Source organism: Megalopta genalis, chromosome 8 (genome assembly GCF_051020955.1).
Source record: "Megalopta genalis isolate 19385.01 chromosome 8, iyMegGena1_principal, whole genome shotgun sequence".
Taxonomy (NCBI): domain Eukaryota; kingdom Metazoa; phylum Arthropoda; class Insecta; order Hymenoptera; family Halictidae; genus Megalopta; species Megalopta genalis.
Window position 1 is genome coordinate 5,868,512 of NC_135020.1, and position 22,022 is coordinate 5,890,533.

Genomic DNA, 22,022 nt, shown 5'->3' on the forward strand with positions numbered 1-22,022 from the left:
CAGTTCGACAGGCCGGCGCCTACAGACAGACCGGAGCGATGCTGGCCGGACACAAGAGAGGATCGTGAGCCGTGGACGAGAGATATCGCAGCCGTACATGCATACACACACAGTATGTTTGCGGTCTACCGCGTATAGCGTTCAACGGGATGGTCGACAGAGAGACGGCAGAGGCAGAGGGCAGCGGTCCGTGCACACGCTGCTTCGAAATATAAGGTCTTTGGTAAGAGGAGCAGCGGGTGCCCAGAGTCTCTCTCGCCAATGGCTCTAATGCGACTGAATGATGATACGTAACAAACCTTATTCAACAAAAACTTTCGCCCGGCAAATTGAATCTAGAGGACCCGGGCTATCTCCCTCCCGCTCTTCCTCTCTCATCTTCTTCGTCTCACCGCCGAAAGGAGGTGTGGAATAAGATCGCGGCGCGGACCGTTGATCGTGTGCGTGCTGCGGGGGCGAGTGGCGATGGTCGAGTAACGAGAGCGCGACGGAGACGAGCACTCGCGACGACCGTACGGAGAAACGGAGAGCGGCGATCTTTCGGCTGGTTCGGGCGAAGATCGGTGGTGGGGGATCGAAGGGCGGTCTGCGCACGCGCGGCTCGCGGCGGAACAGCTTCGCGCGGCGACGCTCAGTCTCGTCTGTCGCAATCCAGTGCAGATATACGTGCAATTATCCTGTCAACAGTGCTTAAAATCTCTTCTGGTGCTCGTGCCGTTTGCTCCCGCACGCGGTGATCGATAACGTTCCGCGGATCCGATACAACGGTTCCCGTCGATCCTCCGTTGGGCTCGCGTTTCGGTTTCGCGCGTCCGTCCGAACACGCGTCCCCGCAAGAAAGAATCGCGCGACGCGATCGGGCCACGTGAAAGGAAAAATTCAACTCGGCTCTCCGACCCTCGCGACTGTCCGCTGTCGGGACTCGGGTCTCGGCTCTCGGCTCTCGGCTCCGCTCGCGGGTGCACGCCAGCAATTCGAATCGCCGCGGTCGCCACCCTCCGCCAGTCAGCCAGCCAGCCAGCGGCAGCAATCAGTTGGTACGGTGCGCTCTATGGGGAGAGTTTGACGTTTCGTTCGACGGTGATACCGGTGCGGTGGTAGCGGTGACATTTCCATTCGACAGAAAACAAGGGATAGTGCGGTTTAACTCGCGGTCGACATGATCGTACCGTCGGATCGATGAGAATCGGTAGTTACTCGCACGTCGATGTGTCGCCGAAGATTGCCAGCCTTTTTGTTCAATTAGCGGAACGTACGATTCGGAGTGGTGTGGTATATTATTGTGCGACAGAAGGAATCCGTGACAAACCGAACAGACCACCGACAGGAGCGACGATTCGCGGGTACTCAAGATGACTCGCCACCTGTGGCTAAGAGCAGCGTTCGCCTTCCTCGTGATATCAGGTAAGCCGTCGCTGTTGACCGCCGAAGATCGTACTCGAGTTCGGATTAGCGTGTCACGCAGCGGTCGTGCAGCGGAACGCGTGGGTACGCGGCTCGCGTCGACGCGCGTGTCAACGCGTGGGAAGAGGTTAATCGCCAGTAATATGGCAAAGTGACAGGACCGCCGGACCCCCGTCGCGTGCCGGATGAAATATTGCCGCGAACACGCTGTCGCGTTCTCCATTTTCCCCTTTTTTCCGGCCGGTTTTTCTTCGCCGCGTTGTCCGGCACCTCGCCAAACAGTCGTTGACGCGTCCGCCGATTCGGTCAGCTGGCCGCCGACCGAAAAAAAAAGGAATCACGCTCGGCAACGAACAACGCGCGGCCGATAAAGTGCCCGGAAAACCGTGCGCCCTGCGAACCAGTGCCCCGCTGTTGCCGTGTTTGCCAGTGCTGTCGCGCGAATCCTTCTTTCGTCGTCGCGCCTCAAGCGTGAAACCGGAGACAAAGGGAGCGCGCGAGCTCGCGAGCCCCGGCTAAGCAAAGAAACGGCCTTCTCCTTCGCAAACCGAGCGCGCTAAAGAGTCACGGCGGCGTACAATGAAGGCTGGCAGCGGCTTTGTGCGTTTGTTGTGTCGACCGATGCAACTGCAACCACCGGTGCTGCGGTTGTCAGCTTCGAAACCATGTCAGCTGTCTCCGGCTATGTCGAATCGTCGCGAATCTTTGCGGGCTTGCGGAACAACCGGTAATAACGGTGACACATTAATTTTACGAGCTAAGGTGGCTCGGGTTTCGCAGGGTGGAACCGCCCCCTAAAGCTTCGCCTCCGACTTCGAGTCGGATGGGGATAGAGGGAAATATTTTGCGTACATTTTAAGTCACTCAGAAAGATCTGCTCGCGCTATTTGAAACGGGGAAACTTGTTCCAAAGTGGACCAAGCGAGATGGAGGTCCTCAAGAACTTGGGATTAGTTTACTACAGCATGTGTACGAGGATCTTTGAGATAACTGCATTTGGCAGCAGTTGCAAAGGAAATAGTAAATATTGCTTTCTATGGCTTTTTTTACCTGAGCGAGTGTTGCAGTGAACGTCCTAGTTCTTCATAACTTTTGAAGTAGGAATGTAATCGAACCGACGATTCTCGAGCACACGTCACTTTGTTGCAAATATCATGAGCACTTTACGTGGCATATAGTTTTATGGAATTTTTTTAATTTGTACCGAACTATGTGATTCGTGTTACCGTTCTCAGAGTTTTCAAGTTACCAGAGCTGGAAAATACCTTCACATTGTTTCTCACTATTCTGTGAGCATACAAAGTTTCATAAAAATCATGATTTAATTATACTTCAAAGGATGATGACAGTGGTATGTGGGTGAATCTCGTTCGACGGGGTGTATCGGTTGTCACGGGGATACAAACGAAGTGACAAGGACGCTGAGTTATGCATCAACTGCTGCACAGCAATCATAAACATTCTATAAAATCAAGACACGTTATTTTACACGTTGACTACCATTGCAATGACGTTATTCAATTTTTTACGAACAAATTTTGGACAATGAAAAAATATTGTGGATTCGACAGTTAACTCAGAGAAATTAAAAAAAAAAAGTGTGTTTATACAGGTACAGTTTTCATTTTCATTGATAAAGCGATAGTAGTATATCGTTTTTCTGTGTGGTTACCGATTAACTTACAATTAGCTTCAAAATTTGATGGACGATAAATGTTCATTTTAGCACTATATTCACTTTAATTTAGATCTTTGTTACAACTATGAATTACTACTTACTCTCGTCACGTTTCCGAAACAGTATTTTTATAATGTTTCGACGGAAGCGGATGCGTAACACGAACCTATGTATTTGTGGGTGTCAGATTCTATTTGCTTCCCAACTACATAGTATATCTGCCTCCACTTTGAGAGTACTCTAGTGTCACATGATCTGTTCAGCTCACCTGTTTTCGATCATTTCTCTACTATAACAACAGTATTGCCACGATTTACAGTTGTATCGACTACACAGTTGTATCTTTAAAATTAGAATCCGTTCGAATTCCCCTGCAATCTATTCGAAATTTTAGAGCACCAATGAGAAATATGATTACAGACAATATAACCAGATACCATTACTGTCACAACCAAATATAGTTTCGTCTGATGATCGAGCATTAATCTAAAAGTCCACAGTTTCCTTGCACGCCCTTTGATATCCTGATTATGACAGCGATACTGCATAAACAAAATCAAATTTGTTTAAATACACTTGTTTATTATTGAACATATATTGCATACCAAATTAACAATGTTGTTCGGAAGTTGTCATCGACCCTACAATTATTTTGGACATCTATTCATAAAAATTGTTATCAACATCATCTGTTAATACAACTTTTTGTCATCATATATTCGTAGAAATTTTTGCCAACCGATCTCTATATATATATCATTTTTTGTCAACATCTATTCATAAAAACTTTTACTCAAGATCATACAATCATGCGATATTTTGTCAATGCAATTTTTTTGTCAGCACATAATCGAAGAAATTTTTGTCAATGCGATCTATTCATACAATTTTTTGTCAACATCTATCCATAAAATCTTTTTCTGGAGATTATATATTCATACGATATTTTGTCAATATCGATTCATAAAACTTGTAATCAATATCATCTGTTCATACAATTTTTTTGTCAACATCATCTAGTATACCTAATGTAAATATTCAGATAATCTTGCATGGACGTGGTCACAGTTTTTCGTGCACAATTTCAATGAATATTTATATAAGCATCTAGATCTATTTAACGCGTAGCATTCTCTCCTGTTCTCAGCACTAATTCGCATAAACTCTCGGAAATTGTGTTACACTCATTCGGTTAAACTAGACGCTACTTTGTATCTCTTCGCATAATTGCCTCGCCTAATTTCTCGTTAGCCTGGCAAGGTCGAATCGTTGGACGATACACGGCCGTGCAAGCAATTCCACCGCCCCAGGTAATAATCTTGAAATTGGCAAAGAGAATTCCTGCGTATCGACGGTACGGTGCAATCAGAATTCTTCGGAAATGCAAATCAATTTCATTTCTCTTTGGAACGGTGTACGAGCGTAACGGTGCTCTTTGTCGTGGCTCGATATCGGGTTGGTCGGGTTGTCTCTCTCTTTCTCGCTCTCTGATTCTCTCTTCCCCGTTCACAAAAGCGAAATACCTCACCGACCAGACAGATTCTAACGAGTTTCTCGGTAATTAAGAAGCTATTGCGTCGCACTTATCCCATCACTGGCACCGGGGGTTCGACGAACGATCTTCTCGGCTCGGTGCCGGGGTTTCGCTCGTTTGCCTTAGGGCGGAAATTTAAATCGCGGGGACGAACGGGTCGTTCCTTGCGGGTGCGGATTCGCTTCTCCCGACTGAGAACCCGACCCGACTCGACCCAGCCCGGCCCGGCTCGGCCCCAACGCCGACGCCGCGCAAGCGGGCCGATCCTCCTTTTCCGGCTTGATTGCACTCACGAAACTCTCCGTTGTTGCTCCTAAGCAAACTCATTTGATTTCGAGCCCGGTTTTTGATGATTCCGCCGGTGTGCATGTCCCTTGTCGGAACTCGGCTGACGCACGAAACGACCGAAAGCCCGGCGAAGCTTTTCACGGTACGGATACGCCGAGCCAGGAGGAATCCCGCGCTCAAGCTGTACATTGTTAAGACCGGATACTTGACTAAGCTGCAGAGAGTCACTTTTGACTACCTCGGTCGAGTGTAATCTCCGCGGTTGACTTGTGCGCGGAGCGAGAGAAACGATTTACGACGCATTAACGGGTCTTGGGCTTCCTCCACCTGCAAACTTTCCGGAGTGACTTAACTGAAGCGTACGCGTGCTGCACAATGGCCCCCATCCACCCCCCGAACACCTCCGCCTCGCTCCACCCCGCTATCTCCGTCGACTTCGCTTGAAACTTTGCGATGCGTGCACCGGGAGTGAACTGGCTATCAGGATCAATGATAATCGGAACGCCGGTATCCGGCCTGTGAGAAAATGACAGCTGATAGCCTTTAGATCGGCAGAGACTTCGTAATCCTTTATTATCGTGGCGCCGGATATCCCTGAATTACTGGGGCGATGGTGGCTCCCGTATTCCAACGATCGCGTTAAGATCGCGTTAAGGGGCGAGTTGATAGCTGACTGTTACACGAGCTTCGAACATTTCTTCGTAGCATTTTTGACTGCCCACTCAGCGGCGTCGGACAATTTCATAAGATCGAAGTAATTTCTGTGGCTGTAAGAAAACAACGTGTGATTTCAACAAATTTGAGTTTGTGCATTAATTGATAAGATTTACATTCTCATTAGAAAGAAAACAAAAACGGATTTGATAAACTCAACAAACAGTGCAATTGGAAACGCTGGCGATACGATGAATTAGTGATCGCGGCAGTAGAAACCTGTGATACGCGGCGTTGTTCTCTGCAGTCACAGAAATATGTGGCTTTCGTGGGTAAATATGTGGCAAAAATTTCGGTGTGTTGAATTGTGGAATATGGGATTTTTACGTATTTGCCAGTCGAAAACCACGAAAATAAATTCAATAGTTTTGACAGAATTAAGAAAGAACAAGGACACACTAATACGAAGAATTAGCGATCAATTTATGATCATTGATCTAGCGTCGTTCATGCGCGATGCTGTCAAGAGGGCCATAGTCTTTGTAGAGTGAAATAAAAATTTGAAAGCTTAGTTGTATAATGCCCAGTAAACATTCGATGTTGCATTTTGCACATCCTAACCAAATTTAGTACAGTACATATGTGTGTGTGTATATAATATATATAATACAGAAAGATTATAGATTTATATCAAATCACCCAGAATCATTTCACCAACAATGTCTTAATTGACACCATTTGATCGACGATATTAATTAACCGACATGGGAAATCAACGACAATATTTACATCGACACAAATTTCACCAACATCGGCTTTGTGTTTACTTGCCAATGATAGTCATTCAATACGACTGACAGCTAAACATAAAGTCAATGTCGGTGAAACGAGTGTCGATGAAAACATTGTCGGTAAACTAATATTGTCGGCGAAATCAATGTCTGTCAAATGGTGCAGGTTAAAATATTATCGGTGAAATGATTGTCAATGATTTGATACAAACCCGCAGAAAGTTATTTTTAAGTCTGGACGAATACTTCTGTCTCCTATTTTAGGGAGCCGTGACGCTTCAATTGCTAAAACGTTTGTTTCCGCTTGTATTCGTACATTTTCCCCACTCTAAGGTGACTTTTTTCTGCGGAGTTACGATGGTCGGTGTCATCTGATAATGCTGATCTGCAAAACAAACATTTTTTCTCAATTGAGTTAAGCATCGGAAGAACCTAATTCCACCAGCATCCTAAACTGTGGATAGAAAACTGATTTTATAAATACTGTAGGAAATAAACACTGTTGGACACAAAAATTGCTTATCTGTTTGTAAAAAATCGAACGACCTAAATAAAATTTGCATAGACTCGTAGATATTACTAATATAGCCAATGCGTTTATAGTTCACACGTTTCATTAACGTTTATAGAAAAACTGACGCGTCTAGAATAGATGTCTGAGAAAAATATGTTGAAACAATTGATGAATGCAGTTGTAAATGTAAACGATCCGAAGTAGACTGTCGATCTTCAAGCAAAATAAAAATTGTCTGCATCAATAGTAAGAGTCCGTAGCCGATAAGAAGTTTCGTTCTCCCTCTAACAAACTTAATGAAGCATGAGCAATGTGTCGACATTCTTAAACTCAATCCTTAAACAAAATCCGTCGTTCGAGTGTTGATATCTACTTGCCGAATTGCATAAACGTGCACCTGTAAAATTGATTGCAGCTTTGTCTATGCAATGAACATGATAAAACTTGAGGAAAATATTTTCGAGATATTGTCCTATTAATTCTTATTAGATAGATTGAATTTCCCAATTGTTTATATGGATTGTCTCTTTCTAGAGTATGCGGTTGAAGAAAATTGAGACAAAAGTTTCCTTGATCGATAGTTGCACGGTTTCACTTGTCTATGACTCGTTGTATATGCTTGACCGAGGTCTGCTAGATTGTGCCCTCCTTTTTTTTATGCGTCGCAAAGTTTAGACAAGTTAATGTGAATAATCATTAACATCGGGAAGAATGACTGTGATACATTATGCTTTTTTTACTTTTAGAACCTCGACCGTAATTAAAGGTGAACCTCGCCTTTGGAAGTTACTCTTTGATAGCCCGCGCTACGAACCGCTCTTTTCTTTCGCGGCCATTGTTTACGCGTAAAAAGTGTGTCCCATTCTTTTGATCTTCGTAATTTATTCTCTGTTGTTTCCAGCGAGCGTATTTTCAAGCGTTTGCATATCCCACTCAGCGGAGTAATTTATTCTTGTAATTATTCGTACGTTGATTATGCACGCTTTATTATGCTGTATGTTTATTTCACTTCGAATGCCGACATTGTTCCGGAAATTTTACGTACTTTCTTCATTTGAAAAATTGAGAATCAGCAGCTTTGAATGTATTTTACGTCTCAATAGCAATGCTTGTAAAGTCGCTTTTTTTCGAAGAAATTGTTCCGAATGGAAGTGTAAATATTGAACAACGATGGAAGCGAAAAATGCATTCAAACATTTGACATGAACGAATAATTGCATCGAAAGCTGCACATATTTGACGAAATAAGTAATTTCGTTATAACAGCTAGGTAGACTTCATGTTTTTTAATACAAGCAAATTTATTCGATAACAGTAAACTGATGTAGATTTAGATATAAAATACGATGAACACCGATATTATCGCTCTAATCGTGTAATTATGATTTAATAAATCATCGTTGAACATTGTGTTCCACAATTGCTGCCGTTGCTGTCGCATAGCGCTGCTGTGCATTCTCTATGAACTATTGTCGAACTGCCTAAACATTGGCTAAAGTACACATCAGTTGTACGCAATTCAACGACTCGTACTGCCCTGACGTCGTTTGTTGAAATACTGAAATGTACCTTGATGGCGGATTGTTTGTAGACACGTGCGAATTAATCGATGTCGACTCAACAAAGGTGGGAATAAACTATTTTCTTCGTGGAACATGTTCAATTGCACGTTGCAGTAAATTCTCTCTAATCGACGCTCAGCTTGGAAACGAAAATGGGCAATTTGGAAAGAGGAGACACGCGGATCCATTTTTACAGTTACTGATTGCCAACAACTATAAAAATGAGCCGCAAGACTCGATTAATCGTACCTCTTCTTCCTAAATTGTTCATTTTTGTTTCCAAGCTGAGCGTCAATTAGGGAGAATTTACTGTACTTCAGCAAATGTAAAAAATAGCAAATGTAAGTTGCTTCACTTTTTCGAAACTATCTCCAATGCTTTCTGCCCCTACGAAAAAATATTCTCCCAGCACAGAACCGAGCATCATATTTCATTTGCGGACAGTAGAATGCAATGAATCATCATGCCAGCGTTACAGAACAGTGATGGTGTGCAAATAGTAACATCAATCGATCAGACACGAGTACAGTTTACAAAAGTGACAAAAAGACTGTGGCTACTCAAAAACAAAGTGTAACGGAGCGTCGTTTGATGAATTAAATCGAATTAACAGTTGATCGCTAACTTCAATGGCGATGACATATTCTATACATCGCACGGTTCAGTTGATCAACATAATTTCAAAGGTGAATAGCGGAACTGATATTTCGCGAGCATCACCATACAATCACCGGATATCAAAAACAGTTAATTAGCACACATTAAAAACTTCAAATACGAGGAGAAATGACATATTTTCTGTATTCTTGTCTACAAACATGATAAATCCATAATGCAACATAATGAAATTCATTATACAGGGTTCCCCGGAAAGAATCATCCGATTTCAAAAATTTATATTTTAGAAAATTACACACAGAAAATTATAATTCAAACACGAATATAACGGGAAAATGTGTGAGTTTTTGTTTACAGGTGTTCAATATGACTTCCTTTCGTTACACGTATGATATCATTGCGATATGAAAGTTCTTGCCAAACACGGTGTAATGTATCTCTGGTAATTGTTTGTACAGCATCACAAATGCGTTTTTTCAGTTCATTTACACTTGTAGAGGTAAAGGTGGTACAAAGACAAGATCCTTCACAAATCCCCAAAGGAAGAAGTCGCATGGGGTTAGGTCGGGTGATCTCGGAGGCCAACTGTGTAGAACCATATTATCGGATGAACTGCGACCAATCTAACGGTTTGGTAGTTGCGTGTTAAGAAAATTCCAAACCTCCAAGTGCCAATGGGGTAAAAAGTAAAACTCGCACATTTTCCCGTTATATTCGTGTTTGAATTATAATTTTCTGTGTGTAATTTTTTAAAATATAAATTTTTGAAATCGGATGATTCTTTCCGGGGAACCCTGTATAAGTAGGAAGAATAGGTATATATCTCGAAGTTTATAAAATGTATTGTCATTAGACTGCGATCTGTTGCAGATAATAGGAACCGCTTTAGAAATTCTTTCTTTCTGCAATAACTTTTGTAAAAGGACGATAATCTGTAGACGATTTGTTATTCTTTCAATATTTTCGTTATCTTCAATTCTAGCTATTTTTGTCACGTACGAATCAAATCCGCAGTCTTATCATGACTGTTAAATGAGAGATAGAAACCTATCAAGACTTCACAAGAATTTCGGACAACTTTCAACTTGTAATTTGGTACAATGGTCCGTTGTTTAGTAGACACCATTGTAATTAAAATGTTATTTATTCGTATTCCAGTTTTCATTAAAAAAAAAAAAACACTTTAAGCAGTCAGGTCTGTCTTCAGACATGAAAATCGTCAGACTAGTAATTAATGTGCCGAAATATTCAGAACATCAGCGTATCGTCCACGATGTTCGAAATTTGACTGGGGCACGTAGAATTCCACGGGTAACTGTACAAAGCGAGCTCGCGTCCCAGCCGAGCAAGCGGAAATTAATGATCCTCGCGGAAACGAATTCAGCTATCAAAATTAAGACTGGTTGAGCAGGGTCGCGGGAGCAAGCAAAAGATAGAGGACGGAATAAAGGGCCCGGTATCGCTGGCTGTCAATCTTTGATCGTAAAAGTACAAGTTATCTCGTTAAATCCGGGCGAATATTCTCCTTCAATAACTAGAAAAGTCTTCTTTGAAACTCCGGGGGTAGAGGAAGGGCCGGCTGGTCTCGGTCGTAGATTAAGGGCAGCTTTTTTGTAAGGGTAAACGGTCGTTCTAGCCGGCGTGGCGCGGTGTGGCGCGGCGACTAAACGGGTTGAAACGAATGCCTCCGCGTGTGTACGAACATTCGAAAGGATAGAAGGGGGCTCGAAGGACGAAGAAAGCAAAGGTTGAGAACCTGAAAGAGAAGCTGCCGGAGGTAGAGGCTCGGCTAGTGTCTTTCGAGTAGACGGCGTGACCGTCGACCGGAACCCCGGGGGGCTGTAATTTCATCTCGCATTAGCTAGGGAAAGTCCCCACGGGATACGATGAATGCGTCTCACGGTTCGCGGACTTCTCCTGGCCAAGGAAAGAGGAAAAAACAGCCGGGGCTTTGAATGAACCTCGCGGCTTTCTCGGATTTCCATTGCGGCGAAAATGCGCGTCTCCGGCGAAGGAGATACGACGAAAAGGAGCCACTGTACCTGCGCTCACGCGCCTCCAACGCGGGCTTTTGTCAATTTCCGTCGTTGTTCCCGCGGGGGTGGCCTCAACCTCGCTTCGGCCTCGGCCTCGCCTCAGGATCCGCGGCCGGAAGAAGCGGGACAGCCCTCCGAGGGGAATGAAAAAAGATAGACAGGAGAGAAACGTTGAATTGTACCGCAATGAGTCTTCGGAGACTCGTGCCAGGTAAACGTCTTGCATCTGTCGAAGGCTTCGCCGCCTCGCCTTGCCTCACCTCGCGTCTCGTCTCATCTCGTCTCGTCTCGTCTCGTCTTGCGGAGACTGTGAGACATCCCCGTGTTTCACGAACGAATCTTTTTACCGGCGTAAGGCGATTCGGATACGGCGCCGGCACAATTAGATCGACTCGGAATTCTGCTCCAAGAATTACGACATTCTACTTGCTCTTCGATCGTGATTCCAGGCGTAACTGTTTGATCAACATAAGAGTCAACGGGATAATTTCCTCTTTTATTAGATCTGCTTGAATGTGGCCATCTTTGTGCTGAACGAATCTTGGCGATTACTTTGAATGAATATTTTGAGTCGAACCGTAAGGTCGTGCCTTTCTTATTTTGATTTCAATTTCCCGCATATTAATTATATATTATATATACACGAATATATATAATATATAATTAATATATATATATATATATATATATATATATATATATATATATATATATATATTAGTTACATTAGTTCCATCTCACATGTCATTCGATAGCTTCGATTTTCCTCTGTTATACGATGATTTACTTATCCCCTTCGTGTGAGTAATAAAGCAATTAATTTTTTGAAAACTATGGAGCGTCAAGTTAACAAGAATGAACGTTTACAATTTCATTTAATTTTATTAACACGTTGAGTACTGCGCCGGTCACATATGGGCAACACTAATATTTTTACTAATTTTGAAAATTCAGTTCTATAGCAGTATGTTCGATATTTAAGGCACTAAACAGTTAAAATACCATCCAGTATGATCAATTTTAGCTTTCTGGTCTCAGTTTCATTTCCATCTTGGTCTATACCATTTTCATAAGGTATAAAATATTTCCTATAAAACAATACAATAAATAAGGAAGAATGCATTTATACAATATAAATAGCTTTCCTATGATTCGACTCTTAAACACGTTTATCTATTACATTTCATTACGTAACTTCATAATAACTTTTGATCTTTGTCGAATATTCTGCATCAGTGTCATAAGTTATTTATACGTGCATCGCATAATGCTGCACGCTGATATTTTAGTATAACAAATTATTTCAGCGTCTACAATATCTTCATGAAATATCAAATATATAAATAAAAGTACTCAAACGTTCCCATTTAAACAATGTAATTGCTTTTGTCCAATGCAGATATGTATTTATCATCAGTTGAAATGCAGCATTGAATAAAAGCAAACGTTGTAGAATTACTGAAGTTTCTACTTGCTGTTTACTTTAAATTTTTATTTTGAAAAAACAACATAACAGTGTGTCAAGAATAGAAGCGCAGATTGATTTACACTTTTACAAACATGCAAATTAATATTAAAGAAATTTCAAAAATGGCAACTCGAATATCTCATTGCTCATACTTGTAACAGAATTGATATTAGGTATACCGTAAACAAATAAAAACAGTTTGTATACAATTAATGAATAATGATATTCGACAATGCGTAACAATTGATAATTCACTGAAGTTCACAATGCATTGTGTTTTCGGAAATGTGTTCGTACTAAATCATAATAAACATGTAATAATAGATATAATAAATGTTAATGTATATAACTGAAATTAATACAAATAATTATTCTCGTGGTGAAAATGAATCTTGCACTTTCAAGCATGTAAACCACAAGTCGCAATCAATCGATTGCGCAAGTATTATTCTTCGCGATGAAGTAATCATAGCCGGAAAAACAAGCCATTAATTATTTACAGTCGGCAACTTGTTTTTGCTAAGAGGTTTCATATTGTAGCTAAACCAACTTAACTGAGAAATGATCGTAGGAATGTATCTCCTAGATAATAAACAATCGGCACTTGTTGACAGTTCCATTCTCCCACCACCCATTTCAGTTTTAGTCTGTATCTGATGAAACATAGGACACTGTAAACATTGTGCTAAGTTCCCATTCTTTAAAAGTATTCCTTATACTGTAAACATACAGCGACCCACAGAAGTGTTCGTAAACCTTTTAAAACGGAATAATATTTTTTAGATGATAGAGAATATAACCAGTCTACTAGACTGGTTAACTAGGCTGCTAATTTTGCTATTGTTTAGAATGACAAAAGAAAATAAAAAACTTTCATTTTTTAAGTGATGAGCTATAAACAATTAAAGATCGCAAAAATCGCAGTTTTGTCCCGATTTTTTACCCTTTCGGCCAGTAAGTGTGAGCAGTTCCTTTCGACAAGTTGTTCTAGAATTATCCTAAAATGCGCGAAATTTAACAATATATTTCACAAGCATTTTAACCTAAATCGTAGGAGAAGTATTTTTGTTCTAAGATGTGAAATTGCTATTTCTTTATGACGTGTATACACGTCGTCCATAGCTAAGAGGTTAAGCAATGGCAAAGATTTTAAAAAGCATTCTAATTATGGTCTAGCAGACTGGTTCCTCTATCATCTAAAAAATATTTGAGTCGTTTAATCCAGTGCTGAAAAAGTTGTTCCGTTTTAAAAGATGTCCCAATATTTTCGTTACCGACTGTATATTTCTACGCTTATCGTGTGTGTAACTACAATCAATTTATAAATACTGGTAGGAGCCTCGAAGCTGCGAGCAGCAAACAAAAACTTTCCGCGTTAGAACTACTTGATTTCCGTGTTAGAACGTTCTAGATTTAATTTAGAACTCCATCGAAGTTGGTCGATATAACATAGTTTTTCCACTCGATACATTTTAAATGGAAAGGAAGCTTCCGAAAGTTTTGACAGTTTCGGCACTTTAAGAGACAGTTCCTTTTTAATTGTAGGATTCAACTTTTAAAATCGTCGACTACCTTCGCCCATGGTTCAGAAGACTCCGTAAATCTGTTTTAGATTTATAAAGTATGATTCCTTTTTAGACGCAAACAAAAATTTATAATTACCTAAAATGGTCGTGATTTCTTTCAAATTAATTTACTGAGGTGTTCTGTCCTCTTTCATAGCAGTTCATTCAGTTATATTTTGATAGATGAAAGCTACATGCGATATATTTATTTATTCAGCCTCACGGCTTGGAACTGTATTTGATTTACATTAATTGCAAATCCATTCACTCTGGTCATTCATCCGTTTCCATTCATTCTCGTTTCCTTTTTCTATGGCCGTCTTTATATCGTATCTAATACACATTTTCCAAATGGTGTATTTCTGATTAGAATTGTTAACATTGATAGTTTTGCTTAATATAAAATCTTCACACGCTTCATTTGCTCTTTATGTCTTTCGCAATTCATACAGGCTTCAGAATGGCACATTTCAGATTCTCTATCTTGTAGTCATTAAAGTAATACAGACCCTGTCGTACCAACCATAATTCTAAAACTAAATTGGAAAATTGTCACGGTAATTAATGTGTTAGAGTAAATGTTTAAAACAAGATTTTCAACTCTCATCAATATACTTCGCGTCTACAGCTTAATCTGTGCTTTGATATCAAATTGACACAATAATAAAAAGTTAATCAAATAGTCCTGATAGGTACTGAAAAATTCCTAAAACAAAACTGTTCAAAAAGTGATTGAGAAGAATGACTGTTGAATTCGTTCAGCTCATTGAAATCTAATGAATGAACACTTGTTCGATGCTTTATAATTAATCTTTTAAATGGTATCATTTCAATCTGTTTTAGTGAAAAGTATATCGAGCGATTAACGAATGAACATTTTGTACAAAGTAGAATCTGCAACTACGGTATAAATTTTAATGTAGAAAAGGTACGACATACGTTATTTTTTCACGTAATATGGGAAACGTTCATTCGCCGGGGTATCTACATTCGATTCAATCATATATCACGCCCCTGATCATCGAAATGTCAAAAAGAGTGAATTCGTTTGATGCTACAACCAACAGTGTACAATGGTGTTCGTAATGGCGGCACGCGCCAATCCCGCGTGAAAGCCCATTTAACGCCGGATTATGAATAGGTGAGAACGCACGAAAATCTGGGGAAACGCGTGAGCATTCCGCTTTTGATCCCCGTTTAGAAAACCGCGTGCCGAAGTGGCGGGCTGCTCACGGCTGTTCGAACGAAAATGCCGTGCGCGAACACGCGGTGAGTAGACGCGTGAGGGCCCTAAAAGAGAGGACTGTGAAAACGAAGTAAAAGGGAGATGGACGGGTAATTTTAGAAACGACCGCGAATGCGCGAAGATGGCGTATCCCGAAGGCGAGGATGGTTTAATAATATACACGAATGCCCAACTGGCGCGAATGCGATAATAAACGGTTTGACGTGTATGAGCGCGCACGCTGATACGATATGACATTCCTGAGTAACGCTCAGGGCTTATTATCACTGAAAATCTCTAACAGGAAATCGGATGGAGGGTTTCAATGTTTCACGCATCACCGGTTTACGCTTTCCGTATGCTTACCGCGTTATGAATCATCCCATTGTCTTTTAAGTCATGGACAGATTCATTTATTAGTGGTAAACTATTCGTGTCAGTGTCACGGGCAGATTTATTGACACAGTGACGAGCAAAAGTATATACACGCAGCGAATGTTTCATGGAAATGACGATTACGTTACTAATTCTGTAACTAATCGGTTCGATTTTGGTAATTGTAATTGTAATTGCAAGGTCGATGCAATTTAACAGTATGTTGCAGTAGTTCACAAGAATGTTCGTACACCTTTTAAAACGCAATAATATTTTTAAAACTGGATTGACTTTAATTGTTTTTAGATGACCAATGACCAAAATGGTTTTTTTTAATTCTGTTATTATTTGGAATGACAAAAAAATAAAAAAATTCTCGTTTTTTTTAACTATTTTATCTGAGCCTGTAACGAAAGTTTGAAAAATGTCTTTCGTATATATATAAGTTATAAGTTATAGGGAAAAATAGATCTAGCGAAAGAGTAATATGTGTAGTGTTATTGATATCAATCGCTTGTGAATATATCGCAGATTTTAATGAAAATCGCTATTTGAATAGATCACTTTATCGCGCAAGCAGAATGAAGAACAGAATGAACTAACTAGAAAAATAACTTTTGCTAAATCTTTAACCTTAATCGATCTTATGAATGAATGAAGATACGCAGTTTAATGTGTATCTAATATGAATAATATTTTATTACAATATTTTAATATAAATTATATTTTCAATCTACTATGAATTGTACTTTAAGTCTATTATGAAGTATAAATTAAAACTATATAAAAATCATTTTACCCCTACAAAAAAAGACAACTGTGCCCGTATATATAGTATTTAATAGATACTATTCCGAAATCTTCATCGCGAGTCCGACAGGATGTTCCAGCGCAAACGATGTATGATTCGACCGTTCGAATCGATTTCTCCCGGCTATCGCGATCATTTTCCACACATCTTCGATACGGCAAGAGTTTTCGTAACTGCAGAAGCGAGAATACATTTTTCCTACAACAAGAGCAGAAGTCTACATTCAGCGGCGGTTGGTTATTACCTCGCAATCCGCATTCTCATAGCATTTTACCGCATTACGGGCTCGCCTACGTGTGTAATGTGTGTCCCGGTTGTAAGAGAGCGCCATACACGAAACTTTAAGTCCACGGTTTATTGCCCCGGCCGCGGCTCGTTCTAAGAACACGACTGCGAGTCCCTCCGAACGTCAGAATAGTTTCGAACTTGGAATCGCAGTTGCGGCAAAAGTATAGCGCGATAGTTTTGCGATATAGCCTGCCACACGGCTGGTCTTTTTATTGGGATACTTTAGCGAATACCGGCAGTGGCACGTTTTCGCGGCTGCCCTCCCGTCTTGCACGTGCGTTTCCTCGTTAAGAGAAGCCGGGGCTCGCCGATATGTTTGTGCTGCGAGATTTCAGAGGGAGGAGGGATTAGTGGCCATCCGATATTCAGAGGGAACACACACTGCAATTTATTAATGTTAAACATACCGGGCGTGACTAATTGACCGATTTCACAGTTTTTATTTCAAAATTGTTGGAACTATAGTGACTCTTTCATTGGAAACGATTCAGTGAATTTCTGAATTCAAGTATACGTTGTAATTAGACTGCGGGTTTTATGCATTTATTTTATGTACAGATGAAATTCATTTTATATTTATGTATATGTTACAGTGAAACACCGAAATCTGGAGAATGTCGACTTTCACCGGTGAATGTCAACATTCACATAGTCGCTTGGTGTATGTCCGAAATATTTGCTAAATACCCTTATTTCTGACTTACACCGGTAAATGTTGACATTCACCATGCACTAACGGTGAATGTTGAACATGTTGGAGATTTATATTTTCTTCTTCGTAATTCAGTCGCTATAAAACGCCACAAGGGTGACGTAACTTTTTCGCCTCTCTTTCTGAAAGGAATTACCAAGAATTTAAAATACACGGTACATTCTACACGAGAAAAGAAAATATAATAGTAATAAAAAAATTACTTACTTATGTGGTTCAAATCTTATTTATTGCAACAACTTAAACTATTATGACACTTTGAATTGCACAAGAGTCCCTTGCTTTTACAACTGCATTTATTTGTGGAACACTTCCTTTTGCAATGACAGGTTTTGGACCTCCACCAGAGCATATCTGTGATTGTCGACACACACCGGAGAGGGTCCGAATGTACAACAATGTAATGAAATATTCGATCTTTCACCGACGTATTTGGTATCTGTTGACATTCACCGGTGAAAATCGACATTCTCCAATTTCGGTCATTCACGGTAACATGTACATGAAATAGAAACCTGTAAAGTCTTCAAAAAGATTGAAAAATACTGTTATATTATTTTTGATACATTCGCATAATTAAATGAAGAAGTAAGTACATTATTACCTAACTTCTGTGTCTTATGGTTTCCATAGAAACATTTTATATCGCATAAAGATCCGTAGTCTGGTTATGAACAATTAAAAAATTCAGTTGCGAACAATTAAAAAATGCATTTTGTAGATCTTGGTAACTTATACCTATACCAAAAATTTCATTGAAAATTGTTATTAGGAGTTAATACTTGAAGCACGTTAAAATAGCAGATTTTTACGAATTTCAACCAAAACCAGGTCATTATTACATTTTTCAGCGGCTTGTGATAAAAAGAAATGCATTTTTTAAATGTTCGTTATCGCAACAAATTTAGATCGCATGACCCAATTATAAAAAAGTTATTTCGTTGTAAAAGGCCCACGAATACTTGTTATACATCGACTGTATTTATTAGGTCTAATAAGAAGATTAACGTTGGTTTAGGTGAAATAGAGAATATTAGCAGATCTGGCTACGACTGCCTCGAATAAACGAAGCAAGTGTTCGATAACAGAATTGGTCGTGAGAGCAAAAGCATTTATCTCATCGAGCAGAAACCGATGAAAGGCAATTAATCTAAGTCGAAGATATCGCGGGCAGTTTGAAGTTTCCTCACAACAATACGCGGATCCCAGCGAAAGAATCGACGACTTTTCTCTGTTCAGGTCTGGGATAACAGCATCAGGAAATATCGCGGTTGTTGCGGTAAAGCATATGCCCCGTTCCGACGTTATCAAAATTCCATTCATCTTCTTCTGTTCGCGGCGCGTGGTTTGGGGTCTCTTTGGATCTCTTCTGGCTCTTCTCGCTCGAGCGCAACGGGAAATCGTGTTCCCACGCCTTCTTACAGGCAGATACGAGCGGAGAGGGAAGCTCTGTGCATAATTCGGTAAGAAAAGTCGAGGAGAAAACCGCTCGCGACGTTCGAACACCCGAACCTTTTCTTGCCGGCTACTCGCGCTAATTAATCCTCTATTCCATTAGCGGCCGCGCCCATCTCGCGACCCTCGCGACCGAACGCCGAAACACGAAAACCAATAATTATATGCGAAAGTAATTTTTGATCGCGTGGATGCCGCGATAAAGAGTCTCGCTTGACACGCGTGATAAAAGAGCGTTCGCGCGAAGTGAGGCGACGGTGTAAATCGCATGTGAACCACCCGTGAGAGAGCTTTTCGTGAAATTGATTTCGTGTGTAGCTGTCCCTCCAGCCTTTTCAAAAGTCCCGAAAGTCGTGGAATTTTCTTTGACAAATGTGACGTCTAGAGTTTAGTAGTTCTTTTTAAATAAACGCGAAATTGCTCTCTAGAATGCAAGCATCTGCTTTTGTGGCATGGATTTTCTTTTGAATGGCATCGTTATCGATGTTGATAAATTGTAATATATTTAGGTGAATTCGGTGAATTACCAGACAGTTGATCTTTTCCCTAAAGAAATAAGAAAAGATGATATTTCACTATTTTCTTTTGAATGGCATCGTTATCGATGTTGATAAATTGTAATATATTTAGGTGAATTCGGTGAATTACCAGACACTTGATCTTTTTCCTAAAGAAATAAGAAAAGATGATATTTCACTATTCTCTTTTGAATGGCATCGTTATCGATGTTGATAAATTGTAATATATTTAGGTGAATTCGGTGAATTACCAGACAGTTGATCTTTTTCCTAAAGAAATAAGAAAAGATGATATTTCACTATTTTCTTTTGAATGGCATCGTTATCGATGTTGATAAATTGTAATATATTTAGGTGAATTCGGTGAATTACCAGACACTTGATCTTTTTCCTAAAGAAATAAGAAAAGATTATATTTCACTATTTTCTTTTGAATGGCATCGTTATCGATGTTGATAAATTGTAATATATTTAGGTGAATTCGGTGAATTACCAGACAGTTGATCTTTTTCCTAAAGAAATAAGAAATGATGATATTTCACTTCTTTTATGTTGCTTGAATTTCAAATTATCATTGCTAGACTTTAAAATAAACAGAACAAAATTAGGAACATTATCATTGTATTAATTTTAATTAATTTTAAACTTTGGCTTAAAACTTTTAAGAAACATTAAGTGATCTCTATTACTGGACGCAGCAAAAATCCGAGATTGAGTTTATGAGAAGTTCGAAATGATTAACAATGATCGCCTATATAGGTTTTTAAACATTCTAATACATCGGTGTATGAGAGACCATTGTTTACAATTGGAACATTGATTCAGTCTTTAACAAAAGATTCCAAACAAATTACACAGATCGTGTTGGGAATTCTATGTTTCGGAAATCTTATCTTCTAGTTTTTTTCATCTTTTCTAGTCGAATCGTCTTCTCAAGTTTTCTCAAGTTCCCTTTCTCAAGTCTTTCTTACATTCATTTTAAGCTTTCTATTTTTGGTTGGTAATTGTTTTCTCGTGTTCGTGAACAAATTAATTTGAGATAATCGGGAACGAACGATTCTAACGTCGAAATTCTTTACTCTGCGTTAAACGCATAATGATCGTTTAACTTGGTAGATTTAGCTAGAGTTAGTCGAGGCTTTTGAAAGTTCTTGCCAGTCTAATCAAATTGTATATAAATGAAAATTAAATGCCGTAATTCCATTATAAGTCACATTTCACTTTAAGCAGCCCCCTTTGCCGGGACCTTCCGTCTTCCACACTACAACTCCGTCCTCCGACTTTTTCTGTCTTCGAATTTTATCGTTTTTTTTTTCTATACGAATATTAAACTGGTTATTAAAAGTTTTAAAAGGCACGCGGATTCGCCAACGACTTCATTGGACATTCCAGAGTCGTACCACCGCGATGAAATCTTTCTTCCGCCATGGTGTTTCTTCGGGTTACCATAATGTGTATCAATACGAAGAAAGTTCCCGAGTATTGCTACAGCGGAAATCCCGTTTCGTGGAGAACAGTATTTGCCATGGAAGTTTGATCCCGTTGAATCGTTGTAATCGAACCGAGAGCCAATACGCAATCGAAGTATACCCGTAGGAGCTGGAACTTGGCTAATTAATTATATCAATTATTTGGAAATGCAAGCGTAGACAGCGAAGTCCGAAGCAGGATAGTTATCCTGGCGAAACGAATCTCCGAACACAGTTAAAACTTCGTCAAGTAGGCAAACTTTTGAAATATCCAGAACATCGTCTTTTTCGAGTGGATACAGTAATAAGAGCACTAATTTAACTTTCGTAAATCTGTTTCAACCAAATTGCAAGACATACATTTTTTTCTTCCGAGATTATGAGGGAACTGTTCAATCGTCATTCTATTCTGTACAGTAAGAGATTCTCATTAGGAAACAACTCACAAACTCTATATAGAATATTCTTTAAAACATCTTATTAAAAACTCGAAATTTCAATGATCGAGTAAATTGCAGTGTGGCTCTCTCCATATTCTGTTTATATGAACTCCATTTACGCGAATTCCAATTATATGATATTTTATTTTTTATCTTATCCTTTTTATTTTATTTATTCATTATACAAGCAAAAAACCCATTGGTACATAATATCGAAAGACAACTGTTCAGTTGCGATAGAGAAGAAAGTTTGCGGGAAAGGAAAAGAAATGTAATCGAACTACAAAATTACCCGCCGTACATGATAAAATGGATATTAAGATCCAAAGTTTAGTTATAGAGCGTAGTATCGATCTTTAAAGAAAGAAATTTCAGCGACAAAAAGTTTCAGTTTTCGTGAGAAGTCATTGGCAAGATTGAATATTAAAACAATTTAAACAGTGTCTAGGTACGATTTCTTTCACAGCCATGTTCATTAGCACTTTGCCATTAATCTTCCTACATGAGAAAGAAAAGTTGAGTTTTATTTCTGTTTGAAAGATGTATAATATAATAATAATAATAGTATATGTGAGATGTCCATATTTAATAGATTATGTTCGAAATCTTCATAGTGA

At 39.7% G+C, this 22,022-nt stretch overlaps 1 protein-coding gene across 1 annotated transcript in view; it reads left to right on the top strand.

Moving 5' to 3' along the window:
- The first annotated feature begins 777 nt into the window (after nt 1–777).
- The window catches only part of LOC117225106 (uncharacterized), a 327,978-nt gene continuing 306,733 nt past the window's right edge, over nt 778–22,022 (top strand). Inside the window, exon 1 of the mRNA XM_033478431.2 lies at nt 778–1,404. Coding sequence (XP_033334322.1) covers nt 1,353–1,404 — 52 coding nt within the window. The 5' untranslated portion in view covers nt 778–1,352. The remainder of the gene's footprint in view (nt 1,405–22,022) is intronic.